Below are 27,485 nucleotides of genomic sequence, written 5' to 3' on the forward strand. Positions count from 1 at the left end.
TGCTTAATAATAGTTCTATAATGTGAGTTAGGAATGTCAAGTATTGCTTAATATAAAAAAATATGAACAATAGTTATAATAACAATGTTTCTAGACTAAACCATGTACAGTTATGGTTTCATTAGAAAAAATAGTGATATCTCCTTATATCTGAGGCTTTGCTGCGAAATTCTTATTATAGGATCTTTTGTGAAACAACTGACCTACCATACCTACACATATGTGTCAAATGTCATATCTTGAACATGTTTTAAATCACTGCTCCCAATGGTAAACAGTTCATCTAATCATAGGATTCGTTTTACGCACATAGGTCATTTTTGAAGATGATGACGAGGCGTGAAACAACTGGCAGACTGACTGTGGGGTCATATCAGATGAATATTGTAACGACCGCCCACACCACGAGGCATTTTCACGTACATCACCAGTCAGAACATGCTCAGCCACGCTGCTCTCCACAAGCATTCATGGGACTGACACACAAATATTCTTCAATTCAAATCAAATTATCGTCACTATTTCAATTCTTTATTGATCAACAGTCTACCAAATAATCAAATAATCACAACCGACTTGTCATACAAACCAGATTCGTGTAGATTTATCCCGATTATCGCAGCTCGATCTCTGTGTCGATTGCCTGCCCTAGTTTGTCACCATCCTAGCAGCTCTCCCAACGTAGGCGGCAGCAAACTACCAGCCCGTTACAATATGTGACCGTGCACCTCAAAACGAACATAAAGTCGCACACACTGATTTTGCGTTTGGACTGAAAATAAGTGAAATGGGTCAACCTAGCCGAACTCGACTTTTTTATATTTTCTGAAAGAGCGGGTCTTCTTTTACATTATGCTAAAATTTGGTATCTTAAGACGGGCAGGAAAGTCTGTTTTTTTAGCAGTTTATCTCGAACACTTTTGGTAGAATATTGTGATTAGGTGTGTCTTTAGAATCCCCTTTTCATTTCTGAAAAACCTTGTCCACACTCTTCACTTTCAACTCTAATAACTTTTGAAAGGATAGTGCTACTGCTTTGAAAGTTGGCATTTATTATGGACAGAATGTGTTAATGAGGCATGCTTAATTTTAGTTTAATCGAGTAATCCCTTCATTGTTGTTACTCTGGTGGTTTACTTCCTGTTTTTTGTCCCATTCATCTCACAGCCAGCACGGTTTGGTAAAGATTAAGCGCTTGAATAGACACTGTACTTCAGAGCCTCTTTTCTCACTTCACACTTTTCCTGAGTTTGTGCTTTCTTTCCAATATTTAGATAGGTTAAGAGAGTCCATTTGATTTGAGTTATTCATCATTTTAAAGCTTAAAGTCTGCTCTTTCAGAATATGGTCTTAACTGAAAATTCATGTCTGGCGACTTTTTGTTTGTTTTGAGGTGCAGGGTCACATATGAACACAAGCTATATTGAGAACTCTTTATCCTATGATCTCTGAGACATAATAATGGATTACCCCATAAAATTCCATGGCAGGGAGAAGTAATTATAGTACAAGGCCCCCTTTCAGTGAGGTATGTACTCCTTTGTAGCTATGATTTAATGGTTTAATTTAAAAAAAGGGACTACTATTGACAAAGGAACTACTTAAAGATTAGTTCATGCATTTGTAATGTGCCACATTGACTATTGTAACAGTCTTTTGTATGGCTTACCAGACAACCAACTCCAGAAACTACGAGTTATTCAGAACGCTGCTGCAAGGCTAATGACAAAGACCAAGAAATACGAGTTAGTATCACTTATCATACGTGCCTTGCATTGGCTTCCTGTCAGATCACGTATTGAATTTAAGATCTTATTGTTTGTTTATCAATGTTTCCCCCAAATTGCTCCTTCTTACCTTTCAGGGCTCCTTGTAAAATATGAGCCTACGAGAGTCCTTAGGTCATCACAGGGGGATCTATATGTGATACCCTCCATTTCAACAAACTACTGTGGCAAACGTAGTTTCAGACATGCCCCCACCCCCCGAACTGTAGAACAGGATCCCAAGTGATATAAAACATGCGAGTTCCATCAATAAGTTAAAAACGTTTTTAAAAACGTATTTGTTTAGAAAGTAACATAGTGATTGTAGATGATGATTTATGCAGCATTTGATTGTTTCTGTATTTACCTTTTCCTGTTTATATCTTCGTTTCCCCTGTACAAAGCGCATAGAGACTTTGCCAAAGGTATTACGTGCTATTATTAGAACGGTGATAATAATGATAATGATGATGATGATGATGATAATAATAATACTAATACTACTACTACTAATAATAATAATATGATAATGAGGTTTTGTAAATGAGTTTCAATGTGCTTTCTTGACACTTTGTTAAAACGTTTCTAAAGGTCTCGATACAAGTTAACGTTCTGGATATCGAGCGACCTTGGGACACACTCGCAGTAACTCACCGGTTCACTCAAAATAACACCACTAACAATTTCAAGCTGACAAGTGGCAATGTGACGTCACTGTTTCTACCGAGTGGCGGTCACACAACAGTCCAGTTTTGCAGTGACGTCATGAGGGAGTTTGATGGTTTTGACTTGGATGTGTATTCGTCTCTCATTAATAGTAAGAACTTTTAGGTTTCTCTTCCTGCCACTCCTTATGTCCCCTTTAATCAAGGATAATTTGGTTTAACACATTTAGCAATGTTTGAGACAGATAATTTAGACACTGTTTCAATGAATTCCAACTGCTCAGTCAGTAAGGCTACACGCAGGGTGGGTTTGTTCTTCCTGAAAAAGGACATTATTTACGTCAAACGCATACGGCCAAACGCTAGGTAAATACCATGTTTCGATTGTTTTTCTTAAAATAAACAATTAAAGTTATATGTTATTTGATGAATTCATTAGGAAACATCTTCCAAATCTGAAAATGTATGAGAACGAAAGATGTTTTTTGATCCATCAGAAATAGATTGGTGTGCAAGATCGTCAATTATACGATCATGAAACTGATTCTACTATGTCAGCATGTTGATTTCCCTGTCTACCCGTAACAATCTGCAATTAGACGCTAATCTTAAAATCGATACAACGAGGAACTTTTTCTGACTATGTCACAGCCGCCAAGTGCCTAACCTTTTGCACACAATCATTGGAATTTGTTAGGTGATGGCATTATCAGCTCAGTTTTGTCGAATTATTGTTAACTGTTTTACAGTACTGTTTGGCGAAATCTTACAATTCCATAAGAATCCAATGTATCCAGTTTTGATCAAAATTACCTTGATGGTGTGCTTATGAAATTATTTTGCTCTGACTTTTCAAAATGAATTAAGTTTTAACTTTTCCGGAATTCCCGCTGAGTAAAAGAGAAATTCGTCTTTATTGTATTGAAGTGTTCTTAACGACAAATAAATAGTTTTAATACCATATCTGTACTATGTCATCCATGCCCCCAGCCACGTGTGGAAGCGATGATCTTCACGGCTTCGTGTGTTCGTCGGGACTGCAGACAATCAGGACTGTAGCTAGGTGTGATCATGTGGTAGACTGCCATGACTTTTCCGACGAGGTTGGCTGCGGCAGTGAGTATCCGCCTACACGAGTGGATAAATACAAAGACGATGGTCCTTTAAGCACACAGTCGCACGTTTTCAGGATATATCTCTCTCTTTATCAGATGTTTTCCCTCTCTTTCGTTTTCTCTCTCTCTGTATACTAATGTGAATTACATAAATCATGTATACATTTTACGTCATCTATAGTGCTGTAAATAGATGTATGAAGGTCGTTTTTATATGTGACATTGTTATTAAATGTTGGGTTTCAAAAGAGACACTTTTTGATATTGGCACGCTCGATTGTGCTCGTAATGATTCATTATTTTTATAGATCTCCTTATGATTTCGTGGGATAATAACCTGACGTTGAGTTATGACGATAACAATCAAGGCAACAATAACAACAAAAACATTCGTAAAAACGTCGAGGTTAGATGCAAATGTGGAAACAATTATTCGAGCGAACACTATTTTTGGCACTAACATTGACGTATAACGTTTTCAGACTGCAGTGCTGAGTTATTCGCGTGTCGAGGAAGCGATTTATGCTTGAAAGCGGATTACCAATGTGACGGTGTCAACGACTGCCCTCTATCGGACGATGAAGAAAACTGTGGTGAGTTTCACCAGAACTTTTAAAAGAAAAGAAATAGTCCTTATTGTTATTAGAATTACACTAATTCTTATATTACTTCTAAAACGCTCATGTAGACAATACAATGATAACAAGGGGGAAAGTTTAAAGTAAAAATTAGGCTAGGAGATGATTAAAATCGTTCATATGTAATTCGACCATATAGCAGAAATATTCTTTTTTTAATCAGCACTTGTGAAGCAGAAATGAGATATCTCCTTCAATCTGTTTGTGTATAATATCGAATGAATTTTTGTGTATAGTTTTAACAATGTAAAATTAAGTTCAAGTTCAACTTTGAAGAATTCTGAAACAAGTGGAGAATTCCACCAAATCAAAGCAATACTGAAGGGAAAGCAAACATTACTATAGCTGAGTCTTAACGGCCTCTTTACAGAATACCTTAGAATACGACGTTATACAGACAAAATAAAAAACAGTTATACATTTTTGCTATATTTTGATCTTTTTTGTTTTTCTTTAATCAAATGTGTCTAAAAACTTTTACATTTATTATAACTTTTTGACATCATCAGTTATACCAGCAATTAATGGTAGCAGCAACCTGCCTTCTCGGTTTTTGTGGGTGTAGTATGGTATAATTTCATGATCATGTCAGTAATAGATAAGATGCATTGTGGAAGAATTTAACTGCACAACTCTGCAGAAACTCTCTGGTGTCCAAGGGGTTGTTCCTGCGGTGAGTCGCCATACAATAACCTAAACGGTCCCCTCCAACCAGCCTGTGGTCAACCAGACTGGCAGCCAATGTGGGTAAACTGCACCAACGGCTGGAACGAAGAATACGCGAGGAACACTACGAAGAAGGCAATTCTATTGTAAGCCTCGCTACCACAAATAATGCTGCTTTCAAAAATTCACGTTTAGATTTCTCGATTAGCAGCATGTTTCCTGTTTTTTGTATTTGTTCTTCAGTTAAGATGAAGATGAATCATAGGTGTGATCGATCTTAAACCAAAATGTATAATAGAGTGTTGTGTATTGATTAAGACTAGGAACGCACTTTCCCTTAAACTGAGCATGACTTGCATGTTTTCATGTTACTAATAATATGATAAACAAAAGTCATTATAGGGAAACCTCGAAGTTACACTTTGTCAAAACAGGGTACAGTGTAATCTAATGTCTTTGGTCAATCATAAATATCACTGTTCCCTTATTAATTAATCTTTTTTTTTTTGGGGGGGGGGAGGGTCGAAGGGGACTTATAGACATAATCTGAAGAAAAATACCAGTAAAATCAATATAACATACAATATATATGGTACATATTCAGATATCCTTTCGGCCACATAATAGTGATAATTGGTGAACTATGAATCAGTGCAAGTCGACGTGCATTTGCATTATACAGTCCCTTTAAGTAGGAATGCTACATTGTATCAACTGAGAATAAAGTGAACGTCGATCACACAGGGTTTTTCACCACGATGCTTTACCCGTTTGTCTGCCATAACAGAGACATAAGTAGGCCTACCCATAGTTTCTATTACGCGATACCACTGTATATTATGAATGATAAGCATGTTTGTGTATTCTAAATTGTTCTGTTTTGCTCTGTTCTGTTTGTCCTGGTATATTATATCGTCTGTATTTCTTTTTGTTCTTTTTTCGGTCTGATGTGACATTGCAAAGCCCGAAAATCAATCCATGGAATTTCCAATGTGAAATAAGTCGAATTGAACTGGAATAGGTATTGAATCTGTAGGGATTCAATGGCAGTAAGTGCGAAACTACAAATGGCATGATTCTATGATGTGGTTACCTTGTTTCAAATTTATTTTGTATCGTTCCTAACTATTATGGTTTACATAAGCTTGTTTGGAAATTACAGATGTGTGAGGTCACATCATACTTTATGCCGCGTGACTGGTTGGCAGACAGTGCTCTTACGTTTAAACAAAGTGCTGGAGCCTCTATTGTTAGAAGTCTCTATTGTTAGAAGCCTCTATTGTTAGAACAACTACAGTAAAGCAGAAAGTGTAGCAAGTGTTGTTTTTTTTTTTGTGTGTGTGTAATCCAGAAACCTGATTGGTGCAAATACTGGAGATTTAGCAGCTGGGTCATTTGAAGGACTGGAAAACGTGCACACGCTGTGAGTTCAATAGTCATCAGAGACCTATACAGTAGTATAATATGCGTTTGCAAGAATTACAAATTATGCCCGACATTGAAACAAGAAACGAAAAAACACAACAGCAATTATGAGTATAATCATGGAAAATTGATAGTTTCCCTCCCGTCATTGAAAGTAATCAGCTGAATTTTTATCTTCTGACGTATTCATGCTAATTAAAACAAATACTGAGAAAGTTAAGAAATTCTTCCTAGAAATGAGATTACTCTAGATGGGTGTGACATTACACTTCTGTGTTTTTTTGATACTTATATCCTCTTTTTATGCCATTGAGTATAATGCACTAAAAATTTATTTACGGTTTCGGAGTAAAGGCAATAAATGACAATAATGAAAAAATATCAGGTATTAAGATATTGCCAAAGATATTCAAAATAACGACCGTATAAAGACTCTTCGATCCTTTGGCATTTGTCTCGAAATTCGCGAAAGCTGTTCATTATTTTCAGCAGTCATATTATTGTGGCAAATTTGTATTCCCATGATTTCCATTAAGTCGTCCTCCCACATAAGTGTCTTGTGATATCTACTTCAAACTTTGTCTTTTACGTCGGTCTCCCTATTCCAATAACGCAATGATTCTGAACAATTGTGACCTGCTACAACAAAAGGATCCGAAATTCGGGGAAGGACAATTCTCTGAAAATGGCGTGACGTTATTCCCTTATTCTTCTACTTTAATTTCATATATAGCACGACTCATAAAAGTACTCGGTTGCGGAGATATCAACAATTCTAATTGCGCATGTCAAGTAGTTGACGAAATCAGATTTTCTAGAAAAACGCCTTCAAAGTTTTTCTTAAAGGACAAGTCCACCTTCATATATATAAAGATTGAGAGAATGCAGCAATATTAGTAGAACACATCAGTGAAAGTTTGAGGAAAATTTGACAATCCGTTCAAAAAATATTTTAAGTATCTGCGCAGTCACTGCTGGAAGAGAAGACTACTACAGTGTATGATGTCACATGCGTACAACTATATAAGGAAAATAAAAAGAGAATTTCACAAAACCTTTACTTTTTGAATAAAGCGCACATTTCTTCAACTTGCTACTGACGTATATGTTAAGGGTAATATTATTCCCCCTGCCTTTTGAAAGAAAGAAGTCGAGTGTTCTTTTGTAAAAAAGAAAAATGGAATATTATGTTGAATTTTCTTTATTCTTTCTTTATATCGTTGTACTCATGTGACACCACGAGCTATAGTAGTCTTTTCATCCAGCCGTGACTGATCAGAAACTTCAAAAATTCATAACTTTTGAACGGATTGTCCGATTTTGCTCAAACTCTCATTGAAGTGTTCTACTAATATTGCTGCATTCACTCAACCCACATGTCTATGAAGGTGAAACTGTCCTTAAGATAGAATCTCATTGAGCGGCGAACGTTTGCGAACGTAGCGAATTAGAGATTCGCCAACTTTTCTGACGCACGTTTGCGAAAAATCAAGGAGCGCTTCTGCCATTAGCGACAGTTACCGACCTTTAGCGATGTTTAGCGACAATTAGCAACACTTGAGCGAATGTTTACGAAAATGTTTGCGAAACACAGGTGGCAACATTTAGCGACTGTTAGCAAATGTTAGCGACAGTTTTGCAAATATTAGCAACTGTTTTGCAAATATTAGCAACTGTTTGCAAATCCCTTGCGACAATTTGCGAATGTTTTGGACCTTGAAAAGTACCAGGCGATTATGTATAGTCAGACCCATAAAATGAACGTACAACTTTCCACTGCATTCAGATCTCTTGTGACCACCGTTCAAGGTGGATTCCCAGAATATGGAAATGAATTTCTGCGAAGTAGAGGCTCAACGTCCTGCTATCCTTGAAGAGCTGCTTTGCCTGGCTGCTGCTACAGCTATCGTGCAGCTTAAGAGAGAGAAGATGAAGAAAAACAAGAAGGGAAAAAGAAAAGAAAGACTGTTTGGATCAGAGAGTGGTTGTTGCAGAGGACAGATTTTGATCAATGTGAAAAACTTTTGCAACAATTACATGATGGAGATGTCAAGAGTCTCAAGAACTTCTTAGAGTGGAACTTGCCTGTTTCAGGAGCTTTTACTTCGGAACCATATGGTAACTTGTTTGCTAGCAGTGGCGAATCAAATTAAAATGATAGCGACACCGTATTAAGACCGTTTGCGAATTCTTGCGAGTATTTTGCGAATGTTTGCAACTGTTAGCGGGAATACAAATTCGCAAAGAAATTTTGAACATGTTCAAAATTTCTTTGCGACAAGAAAAGCTTCTTGCGACAATAAATACCGTTTGCAAACTTTCTTGCAACTGTTAACGAACCTTATGCAACCCTTTACGAACCCTGGCGAAATCCCAAATTTGCTACGTTCGCAAACGTTCGCCGCTCAGTGAGATACCCCCTTTCCGACGCTATCGTGATCAAGGGGAGGCGAGACAGTTTTCACCGCTTGACAATACAAATGTTCATTCAAGCAAAGCGCCAACGGTCTACGCAATCAGTAATCGGAATGTCACGCACTGACAGAAATCATTCCCTCGTTGCTAGGGGCGAAGTCTAACTGCGGCGCTAAATCCAAATCTTCGGACACGATTCTGTTACGTTGAAAGTCGGAAAATCATGGGCCATAAAAACGCTGACTTCTTGCTTTTCCTTTGATCATTTAGCTTCGGAATTTTTGCAGACGATAGACAAGACATTAGACTACAAAATAATACCAAAAAACAGAATCCGATTGTTTTGACCAATTTTGATTATGTGACTTCAAACTCGATTTTCTCGCCTCAGTCGTCAGCGACTTAAGGATCCTTTTGTTGCAGCGGGTCACAATTAGTTTCACATGTACTCTGTGTATTGTTGTAATGCATTGCATGTTTGTTTGTTTTTTTCTCTCCTTGATCTTATATCAACAAAAATGTGCTACTAGAAATAACACTTCATTTGAATTGAATTAAAGACTACTTGAAATAAAAACGGAAACTACCAAACCTTATACTAGTATAATAAGGTTTGCAACATTGACTGGTTTTTTTTTTTATTTCGTGGGTTCATTTGGTACTTCGTTGCCATGGAGACAAATATTCACATAATTATGAAACTTTCCTGCGATTAATCAAATTCTTGAGACGTGAGATATCTCTGCACTGTTTCATTGAACTATACTTCATCGCACTTTGACACAGTTATCATAGTGCATCGTTTTGATTGAATATACTTGTATTCATAGGGAATTTTTACAATTAATAACTTGATTCAGGATAGATTACGACCATCAATGTATTCACATGGCATGCATACATTGGAAAGGGTTGTTAAATTCTTACACACTGATTTTTCATTCAGACCATCACTTTTAACTCCATAGAAGCGCGGCGATTCATTTCCACAGTTTTATGTCTGTGGAGTCAAAATGTACAATTGCAGACATGACAGATTTTGCTATTCAAGCTGACCCTTCTAACCTTCTACTAAACTCTGATACAATTATAAGAGTGCGTTAGATTCAATATAGCTTCTGTCATCTTCATGATTTTATGATATCACTTCAGTATTAGTTTCTATTTCGGCAGGGACTTATCTTCAAATCAGCTAACCCAACTACAGCCTGGTACCTTTGACGGACTCCATCGCTTGTGGAAACTGTACGTATATTATTCAGAACGATATTCACCTTGTCTCAGTTCCTGTCTCTGCGTGATGTTTCAGCGGTTTAATCGCAAAACATGTGAAGCGCCGATTCTAAACATTTAAATGTAAGTCCATCATCAGATGGACCAAAATATACCTTTGCGATGATACCTCACGCATTCAGTATCCTTTACATTATGAGAAAAAAAAAACCCCGTATTATTTGTGACCGTGCATCACAAAACGATCAAAAAGTCGCACACACTGATTCTGCATGAGGAATGAAAATAAGTGAAATGGGTCAACCTAGCTGCCGATCTTGACTTTTTCCTATTTTCTAAAAAAGCAAGTCTTCTTCGACATTTTGCTAAAATTTGGGATCATAAAACGGGCAGGAAAGTGCGTTTTTTAGCAGTTTATCTCGAACATTTTTGATAGAATAGTGTGACTAGGTGTGACTTTAGAGTCCCCTTTCTAAAAAACCTTGTACACACTCTTCACCTTCAACTCTAATAACTATTGAAAGGCTCCCTTTGAAAGTTTGCATTAATTATGAACATGATATGTTCATGAGGTATGCTCAATTTCAGTTTAATCTGACAGTCCCTTCATTGTTGTTACTCCGCTGGTTTACTTCCTGTTTTTTTTTTTTTTTTTGTCCCATTTATCGCACAGCCAGCACGGCTTGGTAAAGATGAAGCGCTTGAATAGACACTGTACTTCAGAGCCTCTTTTCTCAGTTCACACTTTTCCAGATTTTGTGCTTTCTTTCCAATATTTAGATATGTTAGGAGAGTCCATTTGATTTGAGTTGTACACCATTTCAAAGCTTAAAGTCTGCTCTTTCAGAATATGGTCTTAACTAAAAAATTTTGTCTGGCGACTGTTTGTTTGTTTGTTTGTCTTTTGTGGTGCAGGGTCACATTTATCACATTTTTTTCTTTTTTAGCAGATTAAATCGCACAAATCTCCTTATAAAAAGAATGGTATCAACTCGTCCTATGATCAAACTCTTCATTAGCTGTTAACATATCTTCACAGTCATTATAACTGTATGCCCCTATTACAAAGACTTTGAAGACTCCTGCTGGTTGTTCAAAGATCTGTTTGAAATTAATGCCGATGATTTTTACTATCACTATTTAAAAAAACAACTCAGAGTCGACAATCGTTCTTTCTCTTTAACCTCCTCCCTACTTCATATGAGTGGTTGAAGGACTTAGTAGGCATATGTGTGAACAAAGTGTCTTTAGTTTATGCGTTTAAACAGGAAATGGTGTGTAAAGAGTATTTTTTTTTTGTGTGTGTGTGTGTGATTTAGTTTTGCTAAGTTGATAGGTAAAAATTGTTTTACAGGAGACTGATGCAAAGCAAAATGTGGAATTGAATCAACAAAATATATTTCATTCAATACGCAGTAAGCCATTTGATTTTCCATTGACATCAATTATATATCACTTGTTGCATAATTAAAGCTATGAAAGGCTTGCAAGATTTTAAAAGCAGCTTGATACTGGCACACTATAGCTTCAGTATACTTGAAAATGATTTGTACAAAATTTGTTTTAAGTTTTAAGTTTGTAAGAATTTTTGGATGATCTTCAAAATATTTCGAAAATTATTTGCACATGCCGATAACTCTTTTTTATAATCTAATTTTTGTCATTTTGTACCATACAGAATCGTCTCTAACAACAGTGTGTCATATTTAGAAAGAGGAACATTCAGAGGATTATATAACCTGCGCATGTTGTAAGTATGGCTTCCAGACATAGTATTATTGTTAATAACGTCAATTATAGAAGAGCTTGGATTAACTCACATACTACTCTAAACAACAAACGACCAAAAACGACGACGACATCAACAACAATAACAACAACAACAGAAACAAAAGCAAAAACGAACAAATAGACAAACGGCATATGAAATCGAAAAATATCATACCGGTCAGTTCATTTGATTGAAGATTCATTCAATTTAGCGAAATTCCTCGTCACTGCACATTCTGTCATTCATAATTGCAAGCTGTTCGTTAAATTTAGCATTTCGATCAATGAAATTTGCACATGTGCCTTTCGAATTCGTAAAACGGGCATTAGAATTGACATGTGCTCTTCAGTCAATCAAATTCGCCAGCACTGGCCGAAAAGGGTATTCAGTCATTCAATTTCGCACATGGGCAGTCAAATTCCACCAATGTTCACTGAAATTAACGTCATGTTATTTCTTTTTTCAAACGGTGAGAACATTTAAACTCGTATGTCTAAGTGACTTTCCGTTTCATCCACGCACTGTTAAGCAGTAAAAGTATCATATTTTTTGACCCCTATATAACTCGAGTTTGTTGTTCTGCAACGCCCCTCTTCTTTCATACATGTAATTTTAGGCCTATACGTGTACCAATACTACAGATTAACTTCATCTTCATTTGATGATCATGACCTTGACTTCCTAGAACTGGCCGACACACTCTGAATAAAGCGCTCAACGGCCAGATAAGTTGTGGCCACTTTCACTATGTTTGAACTGGAAGACTCAATAAGCACATTGAAGAAAAAAAAAATGTTTCCAAAATCCCTAAAATGAATACGACAATATGAAATGTAATGACGCTTGAAACAGAATAACTATGTTGAACCCCCCCCCCCCGAAAGAACAAAAGCATAAACATGCGAGCCAAATTGACTGCAATGTTAAAGTGGATGCCCAAAAATGGATTTGAATGAACGAGTGCAGCATGTCCGTGATCACGTGACTACATCATTCTAAATTGAATGAACGAATAAAGAAATGGTGATTGTTTTACGAATTTTAATTGAAAAGTGTCAATTAGAATGAGGCCGAAGGTGATTTGAATGCTCCAAAATGAATTTGAATGAAGAGATCATTAAATTGAAATACCAAACATGTCATTTTGCTAAGTTGAATGCAGCAATTAGGAATTGGACTGACAAAAGTGCGAAATTGGCCGGAGAAACCTATACCAATCTTAACGGTCTTTGCAGTACTGAAATGTTATGGATTAATGGTTAATGAACTAGATAAAACATACATATTGCAAGAAGAGAGAGTAAAAAATGAGAATGAATCTTATTCTTAGACTCATCTGACTTTAGGATTGCATAAAGTATAAGATGTGCTATTACGATTTTGCAGTACAACGTATAAACCTCAAAAAGTGGGCAATGCAGTCTTACATAACCTTAAAACGGATATTGAACAATGACTAATCTAATTGCGACATTTCTGCGTTTGTACCTAAATCTGGTATACTCCTGTTTGAGAGGGTGCTTTTACCAAAAGACTAATAGATGGCTGTAATTTCAGACCGAGATGAATAATTTATTCAGCAGCAAAAATAGACAAAGAGCAACCAATGTGAGGGGAAATGTCTAATCGATACCCTGCCTAGTTTGTTTGTTTTCTCATTGAAATGATTTTTAAGAGCTCTTTTTCCTTCCATGAAAAGGCATCTAGAAAGCAATGATATTTGGAGGCTGGATGATGGCTGTTTTCTGGATCTTTACAACTTGTTTTTGATGTGAGTACATCATGAATGCCAAATGATGTAGATTATTGCTTTTTTTTGGCCTAGTGTACAAACGTATGATTATGATTTCCACCAAGTAGGATATTTGATATTTGATTGTAGGGTACTGATACGAGTATTTGTTTGTATTGTGTAACTCCTATAAGACGATATCGATACTCACTGATACTGTGTCATAATGAAAATTCGATAAATAAAAGAGATATTTGAAAGGTTACTTTGTTTTCCGCAGTGGTGTATGCGGTTTTGATTTCTGATTTACTCCTCGATTTAACTGTTGATAAGTATCTACTTATCAATACAACGATGCAGTCCTAAGCAACAAAATAAATAAATAAATAAATAAATAACGTTTCTTAAAGTTGTCGTATTACATGTTTTACATCTATTGGAAATGAATACCCTGTTTAACGTGTCTTTATTTCTCACAACAGCGAATTTGATAAAAATCAGCTGACAAACCTCAGACCGGGTGTCTTCAAGGATTTAGGCCGATCTCTAGAACGACTGTAGGTATAAATCGTAAAAAAAAAAAAACAAAACAGGAAAGACATAAAGCGTTGACATAATTATGCAATTGCAGATGACTCACACACAGAGGACAAAATGAACATTATGAACTCATAAACCCAAGTTAATCTTCGCACTTTCACCAGGCCTTTCCCAGAGCACGTGCACTGTCATTACTATGGAATCATCCCACGAGACCAACACGCACGAGTCATACAGCCCACGAGTTCCACAGTATATGCAAACAAGGCCCACGGATCTGCACTTTAAAGGCTAGGGAGTCCGACAGTGGGTAAAAACGGTAAAAGAGAAATGTGGTCGACATTACATCATGGGATCTTCTGGGCCTTGTTTGCTTAGTGTCGAACTCATGAGCTGTAAGACTCGTGGGCTGTATGAATCGGGGGTGTTGTTACATGCACACATTATTATTACCCGATGTGCAGTATCGCGGAGAAACCAATCGTGCATACGTTGCTGGGACAAGAGGAACATCGTGTTGTACCTATACACGAAGATGTACCCAACCTTTTATGGAAAACCTGATAAACATATGAAGAGTTTGTTCGTAAAACCGATAAGTCCATATTTGCCAAATGAAAATATTTGAGATTAAAGGTCAAGAAAACATGTTTCCTTCATTTGATCAGAACCTAAAAAATGTATCTTTATATGCGGTGACCAATATATCATTTAAAATGAATTATTTTGTACTTTATGACAGGGACCGTACTTAAAAATCTTCAAAAATGGATTTCTCGGGTTTTTTTTTGCAGCAAGCTCTTCATAATATTATTTATTTCTTAAATACTATAGCTCTTGTATTCTATCATAAAACATAAAATACACGAGTTTGACAGCTAAACTAATGTGGCCGCTCCATTAATGATATAAAATTTTGAAGAATTAAGCTAGCCGTTATGGACATAGTCATGATCGTTATGTGACTATATTATGTAATTTCTGAATGAAAATGCGAAAGCGCGATTTTCTCTACGGCTGATGCACCAAGATATAGGGTAAAGTGTCGCGGGTGATGTCAAAAATATATCAAAATACAATGATTTTAGCAGTATTTTGAATGTAATATTTGACAGCAATGGAGATAAATAATATAGAAATGAAGTTTACGTGACATTATTTTCTTAGTTCTTAACATTATCTAGTTCAGCTTGGATAGAGAGAGAGAGAGAGAGAGAGAGAGAGACGGACAGAGAGAGAGATGGAGAGATGGAAAAAGAGACATATTATGACATTGATATGTGTAGCCAAGATTTGATTTCCATTCATGTCAAATGTATTTGAAAAAAGTACAGAATAGAACAGTTAGTGAAATGATTCTACAATTTAAATTTTCAGAGTTCTAACCAACAACTCTATCACAGAGGTGAATGCGACATTATTCACCGGTGTAGAGAACAAGCTGTACATTCTGTAAGTGGATTACCTTCTGTACTTTAACCGTGTTTTCTATATATAAGTGTATCATTTGATATTATGTTACTGTCCCTCTTATTATTTCAAACGTTATGTTTATGCATTTATTCATTCATTTATTCATCCATTTTTTTTTTTATGTCGTCGCATCCGTCAAGTTGGTTGAAGTAACATACAGGACCAAGGACGTATTGCGCTTTGCGATATTTTAATAAGAAAAAGTCATTAAAAGAGTGTTCATTTTTCAATAGGGCCCCATTTATTCATTCTTTTGTCATAAACAACAACAACATGAGTGTTCACCCCTACAAGGAATTGATAAAGAAAATATCAAGTAAGGTTGTTTTCCGATGTAGCACATGTTTATTTATTTATTTATTGAAACATATTTATACAGGATAAAAACGATCAGCTAAAAGCTGTTTTACATCGAAGTCCTGTGTAAAAACAATTCATTTTCCTGCACAGGGGATACTATAAAAGAGAGACCATCAAAAAGCGAAAAAAAAAATCATTTTCAACAGATTTACAACAAAAAGGACTGCCGGACTGGGATTCAAATGCACAACTCGTTAAAAAAAAAAGAAAAATGCTGAGTTTTGGAGTATATTCTGCCCACTATTCACACCAAACAGAATCAATACACACAAGACTGAAACACGCAGTTTTCAGCAACCCCATTTATACAGCACCAGGGCACTCGGTCAAGCCTACAGTTCACACACGGCACACTCAGTTACACACACGCAAACACACACACGCGCGCACACACACACACACAATTACACACGCACACCATCACAGACACACCACACACAAAACTCGCTCGAGCACACACTCGCACCACATGCAGTGATACAACACAAGATGACATATCACAGGCAAATACTCACACAAACAATGCACACATACATAATACACATTCTAGAAACACAACGTAATATACAGTAATAAGACACTGGCGATGGCATTATATGTACATAAACGTGTCAAAAAAAAAATGCGACACAACAACCTCCATTTCTATGTATAGGCCTACTGAAATACAGGGATGAAATGTGGTAGGTGACTGGTAAAAGGTGACAGCCCGGCAGTTCAAAATAACCATTATCACAATTAATCAATCAATCAATGAAAATATAAAATCATACTTAATGAAATATCCAAGGAATCCCCGTGCAGGAAAAGCTCACAAAATTCAAATAAAGGAAAAGAAGTTTACAATCAGCATTGAATATACAAATAGACGACATAGGCAAAATAAAAATGTAGTGACGGCTGTATACATACATTTCAAAGCATTGAATAACTAAGAACTGCTATTTCACAATATATATCTTTAAAAAAGGTACGTTTATAAAACCTTTTAAAAGTCAAAAGAGTTGGTGCATTTTGCAATTCAGTGGGAAGAGAATTCCAGGCAATGGAGCCCGAGTATCTGAAAGATTGTTTAAACATTTCATTTTTTGGCTTCGGTAATACTACATTTAAAGAATTTGCATTTCTTGTGTTTAGGCCATGTCTATCAAAATACATTTCTACTTCATTGCAAAGCCTGACTGGTGCTGTGCCGTGAATGCATTGATACATGAGCATACAAAGAAAATAATCACGTCGGGTTTCTAGGCTTTGCCATCTCACTTGGTTAAACAATTCAGTCACGCTTATATCACCATATCCAAACTGTTTGGAAACTACACGGGCTGCTCTTTTTGGAATGCGTCGTATAGATTCGCGATTTTTTTGCGGAGCAGTTTCCCCACACAGAACAAGCAAAGTCAAAACATGGTTGAATGGTAGACTTGTATAGGATGTTAAGTAACCGAGTGTCAAGGGTGCTACTATAAGTCTTCGTAAAGAAAACACTTTATATGCTAAGCGTTTACACAGCTGTTTTACATGATTATCCCAAGTCAAATTATATCAACACCCAAATATTTTACACAATCGACTTGTTTAAGTCTGATTCCATTAAGATTCACATTTAAATCCTTCAAATTAGGTTTAAAACGTGAGGATACAACCATTACATTTGTTTTATCAGTATTAATTTTCAATCTGTTATTTCTATAGCAGCTATATATTTCATCAATGCAGGCTTGAAGCCTTATTTCAACATCATTCACATGTTTCCCATAGCTGTAGATTGCAACGTCATCAGCGTATATATTACAGATACCTGAATTAACACTCTGAGTGATATCATTGATAAAGAGCAAAAAGAGTATGGGTCCAAGAACTCCACCTTGAGGGATTCCTATTGTTACTTTGTTTGGCTTTGATAGCTTTCCATTCAAACATACTGCTTGTTTCCTTCCTTTCAGGTAACTCTCAAACCAGCATAATTCAGTGCCATAAACTCCATGTTATTGCAATTTCAAAAGTAATAATTCATGTGAAATTGCATCAAAACATTTGAATATATCTAGGAAACACACTGCCACTACTTCACGGGCATTTAAAGCTTCAAGCCAGTCATTTAAAGCTTCAAGCCAGTCATCATGTAATGCAATGTGGTCAAATCTACTTGGCACAGTTTTAATATTTGTAGACTCAACTGAAACATGCATTCAGTAATATTTCTTTGTCCATTTTGCAGCTCGTTTGAAGGTAATCCACTCATGCGCATAGCACCCGGTACATTCAAAAACCTGACAGTGTTGAAGAATTTGTAAGTATTTTTTTGTCAGAAAATAATATCATAAGACAGATACCCAATGCTCCTCACATTATAAACTATAAAAAAAAAACCATTATTTTTCCCTCGATGATAAACATGGCAGTGTATTCAACAGAATTGTAATAATTTCTCATTTTTCATTTTGTTCACTCTGTTTAGTTATGAAGGCCCTTCCACACGTTTTAGAGACATTTTTTTTTTGTTACAAGAAAATGTATAAGTATGATAGATAATATTGATGGCGTGTATGTCATAATAATGGTAAGTGTACTCCGTCACATTCAAATGATAAGCCCGCCAGATCTCTATTTTGATTCAATCAATGCGTAAGCGCCATTATTGACTGCATTGTTCTACTTGATAACGAATAAATTATCAGTAAGACATTTGTAATGTTTAATCACTTCTTTTAAAAGAGGACCTCGTCTATTTACCAGTAGTCAATGGTACTGCGTCCATTTTTTCTTTTTCTTTAAAGCACCAAGTCACTGTTTTTCTTTTCTTTTCCATTGTTCTTGTCTTTTTTTAGCAAAATGTGTTAGGTATATAACGTTATCATGGTTATGTGTAGGTTTATTGGTGTTGTAAAATTCGTATACTAGTATTTAAAGGTAAGGTCTCATCCACGTCAAGCTGTGCTTTATAATGACGGTCCTCTGTATTGATTTCTCCTTTGTTCGTAATAAAAATACAGTATGTCTTAGATTAATATGTTGTCCCATACTGATGTTGGTATGAAATTAACACCTCTTATGCTAATTTTTGTGCTATATTCTCTCTTTTTTTGCATACTCTGTATCACTTTGTTTTCATTTGTTATTGTATTTGGAGAAAGAAAAATGCAGAAATAAACTAAACCAACCAATAGAATCAATATATTACAATTGCAATCTAAACGACATTCGTATCAGCTGATAGAATTTATGCTGTGCAAGTCCCATCCATTTATTTTGCTGTGAGGTATCATTGGCAACAGTAAATCCACGGTACAATTATGACTTTAATGTAATTATATGCAAGTAAAATGTTGCATTATGTTCTCCATTACGGTAGCTTCTTGACAAAGGTTCAATGGTTTTGGTTTGTTCGGTTTTTGGTCAAACAGCACGAATGATAATAAGGTATGTATGTATTATCATCCATTCAGCATGTTTCTTAAAAACGAGAAATTTGTAGCTGCTAATAAATTTTCCATCCTTCCTGGTATTTTTCTCTCAACGAAGATACATCTTGGCACGCCCACCTTCTCCCCTTCTGCTCTATCCTGACATATTTGACGGATTAGGCAACCTGGAAACCATGTAAGACTTTTCACTTTGCTTCACACGTGCTGCCATCAGTATTTCGTTAATTTCATCTAAGATAACCTATGTGATTATTCAGGAACAATCAAATGATGTGACATTTTCAATTTAATCGTCTATAATCTAAGTTATCTTTTCATCCCCTTTGGTAACTCATTCGGTGTAAAGCTATGATCGGAAATGTTGAAGGAAGCAGAACAGCTAGTAACAATGAATTTCTCCATGAATCATTGCAGTCTCTAACACATTTCTAGACAAGGCCTATTAGGTTACTATGCATGGCAATAACTGCTTGCAACAATAAACAATGATAAAGGATTTCAACTCAAGATTTCAACTTTTTTACTGGTTTAGTAGTTTTACATGTTTACTGATTTTACTTGTTATCTTGGCGTTTTTTAACCGATAAATCTAAATATTCGTTGCGTCATACTGGTCCCGTTTTATGGAATACGTTAGAACTGAGCAAATTCAATACACAGTTTGATAATATGTTCAAAAGGCAGTACAAGAAGTTATTGATTAGTAAGTATTGATTGGATTATATGTATGGATGTATTGGTCTTTCTTCTATTTGTATTATGGTGTTTAATGTTTTTCTCTTTTTTGTTATGATTAATTTGATTTTTTTTTAAAGTAATTTTCAAATGATTGTAACGCGGGTTATGTGCAACATAACAAGCCTATCTTGGCTTTTTACGCGCATACCATTTTCTGATCAACCAAGCACATAATGTTAATGAGTTTCTGTTTTTTATGTACCTGTGATATCTGTTTTCCCGATGTGGTGTTTTATTCTTTTGTCTTTATCATAATCTCACCTTGTTTTGTTGTCGTTTCCATTGTTTTTAAACTCACTTTTTGTACAATTTGCTCATATTCACATGTATGTTTGTATATTATATATTGAATCGGAAATAAAGATTGAATTGAATCTTGTTTTAGCGAAAAAAAAAGAGACATATAGGTCCTCTCAGAACAAGAGAATAACTTTTTGAGTCACTAAGAAACATTTTTGATCTGACTTTTTACACAAAGTTTTCATTAGCAATGAGCAATGATTAGGTTATGAAGTCATAAAGTCGGTTATCGTTTTTGTTGTAAAGACGATTTCTGTTCCCATCAAGGTTTACGTAAAATCCAGCATTCTTAACGCGTTGACCATGTTGACGTTGCATGATTACACTCATAGATTCATTGATCCGTGATTCGCTCAAGCTCAACAAAATATCTAATTAAAACTACTGCATTAGTACATCAACTTATCAACAAATATGAAAGGTCGGTTCTCATTTGTGTTCTGAAGAGATTATTTCCCACCAAGGTTTACCTAAAACTTTGCATGCCTTACATTTTGCCGTTGCACTCATCAAACTCATGGATTAAAAAATTCTATCAAAATTTGATTTAACTGAAGAGGAGTGAACTAATGTATGGTTATCATTAAAAATAATGCATTAGGAAATTACCCGCTCAACTGACAGTAAGACAGCTTAGCATTTGTCACTTGTGGCACTTTTGAATAATTCTTCTTGTCGAAATAATCCAACCAATATCAGATTCTGGGTTCAGCTATAGATTTCGTCTGTTATGGTCAGCTACTCCTAAGAATATAAATGTGATTTGATTTGACACATTTACGTCCATGATTGTAAATTTTATGTCTCAATATCTCATAAAAAAGACAACAACTTGAATATCATACTGTCATACCCGTACAAGGGCGAAATTTATACAAAAGACATTCACATTCAGAATGAAAACTATCTTGCTGTGTCACACTTGCATATATGCAATATAGTCAATAGCAGAATTGACTTTATCTACACCATACACCCTGGCACCTACCTGCATTCACGTATAACAGAGGAATAGAGAACATAAATCAAATCAAAATTAGAACACAAAGGCTCAATGCAGAATAAAGTACTTCTAACTATAATGATAAGTTTAAAGCTTGATTTTCACACTGTTTCCAACATCGACATAGTTTAGATTAGCCCTTGTCAGCACGTCTTATTGAAGTTAACGTCTGATTGGTTGAGATGATTATTTTTTTATGCTTGTGAACGTTATTGATTGTATTGATTGTATATTCTTTGTTTCTTTTTCAGAAACGTCTACGACCCACGCATATGTTGCATATCGCCAGGAGACTCTGTGTGTACGTTATTTGAACCAGCTCACCCCCTCTTCACCTGTCGAATGACTTTCCTACAGAATCTTCCTATCGAGATTTCCATCTATATTCTCGGGATCAGCGCACTTATCGGAAACTCCTACGTAATAATCCAGCGACTGTTGGCCAAGTTTTCAAGAGATACGGCTAAAGTCCAGTCTATTCTTATTTTGAATCTTGCCATCTCTGACTTCCTAATGGGAATCTATCTCCTGATCCTAGCAATTATGGACATCGTCATTTCGGATTCATACTTCTGGGAGGGGCGGGCCGAAGAGTGGCGAACCAGCAGCATTTGTCAGGCGGCGGGCTTCATCTCTGTACTCAGCAGCGAGACGTCTGTTTTCTTGATTACCATCATCAGCCTCGATCGAGTCATTTCCGTTCTCTTTCCTTTCAGTGAACATCGCCTCAGTGTCAAGTCGGCTCGTGTGGTAGTAGGAATGACCTGGGGACTGGCCCTCTTTCTCAGTACCTGTGCCGTTGTACTAAATTATCTCAACCCTGACGCTTACAGCCTGAGTGACGTCTGTGTGGGCCTGCCATTGGTTCGCAAGAATTCTCACCTCAATAGCGTTGTTGACGAACGCACATTCAATCAGATTGGTGTTGCGCGGTATGCTACCGTTGCGATGGCGTCGGAGTCAACTTGGCAATTTTCCATTGTCCTGTTCCTTGGAGTCAACTTCTTTTGTTTCTCCGTCGTACTCATCGCTTACATCATTATCTTTATCTGGGTGCGGGTGACCAGGAATAATGCGGGACGCAAAGACAGTGAAGGAACTGAAATCAAGATGGCTGCTAAGATGTCACTCTTGGTCGGTACGGACTTCTTTTGCTGGATGCCCATCATCATTCTAGGAATTCTTGTCCAGAGTAGTGTAATCACACTCAGCTCGGACGTCTACGTCTGGCTAGTGGTCTTTGTCCTACCAATTAACTCATCAATTAATCCGTACCTGTACACCATTGTGGACAGCGCAACCCGTAAACAGACATTAATACAGCCAAACACGGGGAATATGCGCAATACTCAATCTCATTCTGCTGGTTCGAAAACTTACGCAGCCTAAGTACTGGTATGTATAACCCTGCTTCTCTAAGATGGTTCTACAAAAGTCCTTTAACCCCCCCCCCGAAAAACAAAACAAACAAAAACAAAACAAAACAAGACAAAACCGGTTACAGATCAGGAGGTCGGAAAGTCGTAGGTTCGAATCCTGCTCGAGTATGTACGCGCATGATTTTTTTTTTTTGTTTATCATGGCTACTATTTAAACACTGATCAATTCAGTACTTATTTACGTCGATGTAGGGCAATTTGTCAATCAGTTGCACCGGTTACAGCTGCTGGTCAACTTTCAAGAGCATATCGTGTTCAAATCAGGAACATTGTGAAGGCCTATATTCTTTTCCATATCCTTATGTCGAAAGCCTATGGTCGTTTCTTCTCGTATTATTTTGGTAGACCGAATTGTTAACATTGGGCAAACCATCAGGATAGTAATGTCTGATTCTGTGACATGCAGTTAGCGTTTCGTTATGTACGCAAGACTGAGACTGTGTTCATTTCACATTTCATTTCATTTGTTGGTATCTGTAACTTTTGTACCAAGAAAATACATATTCAAGTTATGATACATGTATAACTGAAAATATATAGTATCATCATGAAATGCGCAATACAGGAATATCACAATTAATGAGTAATATGGATTGTATATTCTATGTCGGAATATGTTTGATGGAATTGCAGGAGTTGACATATGAAGCAAATCCTCGGAGAGTGACAACAGCCGAAAAAAAAAATATCCACATTTACTTTCGGAATACCACGGGTGCATGTGCAGGAGCATGCATGGGGGCCGGTGGAGGCGCTGGCACTGTGGTTTGAATGTCTTGCTTTTTTTGATATGACGCAATGAAAGGAGAAGGTGATTCGTACGTCTTCGACGATGAGGGAGTTTATATGTGTTGAAATTTTGCCTGCATCCTGAGAACTAAAGAGTACAGCTCAAAACCTGTCTAAATTATCCTATCGAGCGACAACTGATAATTGTCATTGTGATCACCTGAAAAGTTTCTGCTTTTGCTGCAACGTGGACAGACCTATTGTCCACGATATACCGGACTTATTTTATCCTATTTTTTAAATCGTCCACTTTAAGTTTATCATAACCCATAACCACTTTCAATGTATGTACATATCTGGTTCATTATAACTAATAATATTGAAATTGTCTTGGAAACAGTAAGTGTCGTTCAGTGTTGTCCGTAGGCTCTAAGGCATTACACAGTTTGACATGTTTTCAAGGAGTAGCAAATGGTTTTGTTCGCGATCACATCTTCACATAAGTGAGTGGATAATGTCATCATCCCAAAACACTTACTGCTTTGTACCGAGAAGTGTCATTCAAATCATACTTAATTGGTCGATAATAATGTACATATTGTGATTGTATATTACTGTTTCGTGATGATATACATGTATAAACTATATATGTATTTATTGCTTTTAGGTCCGAAATGGATGAAGCCTTTATTGACTGAACTACTTTAACAAAGGCAATTTAAAAATGGAGTCACTTGCACTTTAACGGGCAGGAGTTGTACACGTGACCACCCCCCCCATGTCCTTTTCGAGGGACAGATCGGTTGGTCCCTTTATATAGAGCACTAATGACTTTAGATGAGAAGTGATCATTCAATGAATCCCATATCAGTGAAAACGAACTTTTGCTGAAGTTTGCTTTAATTTGTATTTGCTTTTTGCTAGTTCCGTGTATTCTCGGGACTCGTCTTCAAAGGGGTAACACTAAAGGCAACTCTCGAGAAGACCAGCAATGGCTTGAAAAATGTAGATGAAAAAACAACAAATTAACAATACAGCTGTTGAGTCTAACACTTAAAGGTCCCGTTTACCTTTGGGAACAGTGATTTTAATAAATGTTCAAGATATCACATTTGATGTATATGTGTAGGTCTGTTGTATCACAAAACATCCTACCATATAAAATTTTCGCAATAAAGCGTAGAATATAAAGAGATATCAGTATTTTTCTCATTAAACCATAACTGTAGATGGTTTAGTCTGAAAACATTTTTATTATAATTATTGTTCACATTTTGTGTATTTAACAATACTTAACATCGATTGTATGGATTCAAATTTTTACAGTGGTTGTTACTATACCAAGCTCACATTTTAGAACTATTATAAAGCACTAATGCTGGGTTTTTGTTTCATCTGCAAATTATAAATTATGCCTTTAAAGTAAACGACAACAGGCAAACCCATACTGCACCCCTAAAGGTACGTAAATACAAGTTGAATGATATGAGAGTAAATATGCACCTGAACTTTATTTAACACATCAATATCGTGTGATTAATGGCTTGGAAAATTAGATTTTACTGGAGCACCTTCCTACTGGAACAACTTCCGATATCTGGATATTACATCTTATATTCTCCGTCCTAAATGTGCGGCCGATACTGGAGCAGGTCCTCCAACACGATAAAAGCCTGAGGGTACATTGTAGGCCCTACATTAAGGTACTCGTTAGGCAAAATATGCATTGTGATACCTTGTTCAACCATATCGCAGACGCGTATGTCCAGTAACAAGAGTATCATTACATAACCTCTTTATCCCGTTTTGTTTTATGCGGAATTAGGTGAAGAGATAGATATAGGCGTAATCATTGTTTATCAAAATGGATGCACGTCATGACACCGACACCTCAGACAGCCCATGTGTTTGACACTAAGCAAATAGAATGGCCCATGAGACCTACCTGTGTCATAATGTCGAATTGGTGGGCTGTTTGTACCTATAGTGTCAAACTCATGGACCTTATTTGCCTAGCGTCGAACTCATGGGTTGTATGACTCGTGGGCTGTAGGACTCATGGACTTGTCTTTCAATGTCGAACACGTGGCTGTATGACTCGTGGGTGTCGGTCTCGTAGGATGACCCCATACAAATCGTTTGCTAACACTTAACTCATTTCAGTACTTTTGATTTGCTACATTCTTGAACCCTTTCCATAAAAAAGGGTAACATGGACAGAATCGTATTCATAGTGCTGGCACTATAAAGAGTTCAACCTTTGAACTGGTAAGGAATATATTGCAGATACATTGCCAAAGTTTTCTCTGGGGAAGCTACATGTTTGACATGTTCTGAGTCCCCCCTCCCCCCTTGTGCAATTATGATTACGTATACCTCATAATTTTAGGACGCTGGTTTCTAAAACCTTTCGCCCTGGAATGAGCAGAAAAGTGAATATGAAACGTAATATTGCACTATAAGATTATAAACATGAAGAAATTCTAACTATTATCTACTATTGAAATAAGTTTGTCCTGTTTGTCGTTTTTAGTGTTGAGTTTGTGCATAGGCGTATATGATTAACATATGCATTTATATACGTATTTCTATACATAAACACATACATATACATATATCTATCTATCTATTTATCTATATGTATATATATATATCTATATACATCATATATATATATATATATATATATATATATATATATATACATATATATTGTAGCGAAACTCGAGAATGCTCGAGAATGCTCGCAAAGGCTGCTGGACGTGTTGTCTTTTTGAGCATAACCACCGGTTGACATCCTAATTTCATCGGCATGCAACACTCGATCCAACCAACTGTACCTTATACTGAACACGAATGCATCACAACTTCAGAGGCGATGTACCGGAATACAAACTTTACAGGCACAGTGTGTACATACTCACGTTGAGAGTGTCGGTATGTGCTCCGCAAAACATAGACACGACGCTTTCTCTTTAGTTATAAGCTTCGACTACCAACTTTTTATGCACAGAATCCATACGTGTATGAATGACATTACAAGTAACGACTCACTAACATGTTGTTGTTGTTCTTTTGAATTGTGGAGCTCTCTGCCGGGTGAGCAATTTGCTCCAAACAATATAATTATTCAAAAATACCCTTAAACTTAATTATAAAAACCTAAGTTAATTCTAATTATTCAAAAAAAAAAACCAGTTACATTTATTTTTATATTTACAAGTGATATATGTACATCGGAAGGAAAAGGGACAGGGTTCCGGATATGATGTCATCTGCCTACTCCTGCATCTAGAGAAATGCAGGGTTACGCCGTTCCCGTCGGCCAGGCAGGTAGAGGACCCACCGGCCGACGCCGGTGAAGTCTCGGCCTTTCCTGGGGCAGGGGCCTCTAGTGACTTATCGGCCTAGGTGTAAAATTATTATTAGCCTAGTAGGCAGGGACATCATGAAAGAGGGGAATGATAGAAGAATAACGGAAAGGGTGAGGACAGAGCAGAGAAAAAAAAGACAGCTAGGGGGGTGGAGGGTGCTGAGCTCCTCTCTCTGACATAGGGTCAGCCCGTTACCGAAGTTACAAAAAAAAAGAGGAATGTGAAAAATGAGTCACTTATTAGTGAATGAGTTGGTGAATGACTCACTAATATTGAGGCAAGGTAGCTTGTATAATTTGTGTGGAATTATTATAGACATGGTTATCGAATTCCTGTAAAATTTCCTCTATTCTTTATTCATTTTTATACAGAGTTAAGCTATCCCTTTGAACTCTTCTGAGTTTGATTAGAATAATTCAAATCACACACCAAAACCATTTTCAGCCCCATAACGGATCACATATAATAAATGATTAAAGTTAATTGTCTAAAATGTGTCATATGGCCCACCTGTATACACACGTATACACACACAATTCTAAATGATGGTACCAAACCTCTGTAACACAACTTTGTACTAACTCTTGAAATTATCGCTACACTTATCATCATTTTTTTCTTATCAATTTATCTAAATCTTTACAAAAGTCAGTAATTGGCAAATAATCATCAATA

At 36.4% G+C, this 27,485-nt stretch overlaps 1 protein-coding gene across 1 annotated transcript; it reads left to right on the plus strand.

Moving 5' to 3' along the window:
* The first annotated feature begins 3,402 nt into the window (after positions 1–3,402).
* LOC139733578 (G-protein coupled receptor GRL101-like) lies at positions 3,403–22,657 on the plus strand. Its single transcript, XM_071644387.1, has 8 exons — positions 3,403–3,547; positions 4,029–4,139; positions 4,825–4,996; positions 13,909–13,983; positions 15,344–15,418; positions 18,021–18,092; positions 19,325–19,402; positions 21,520–22,657. The coding sequence occupies exons 1-8, from the start codon at positions 3,403–3,405 to the stop codon at positions 22,655–22,657; spliced, it is 1,866 nt and encodes a 621-aa protein (XP_071500488.1).
* Positions 22,658–27,485: the final 4,828 nt, after the last annotated feature.

Source organism: Diadema antillarum, unplaced genomic scaffold, assembly GCF_040938485.1.
Source record: "Diadema antillarum isolate AM-2024a unplaced genomic scaffold, OU_Dant_1.0 seq00000483_RagTag, whole genome shotgun sequence".
NCBI classification, from domain to species: Eukaryota; Metazoa; Echinodermata; class Echinoidea; order Diadematoida; family Diadematidae; genus Diadema; species Diadema antillarum.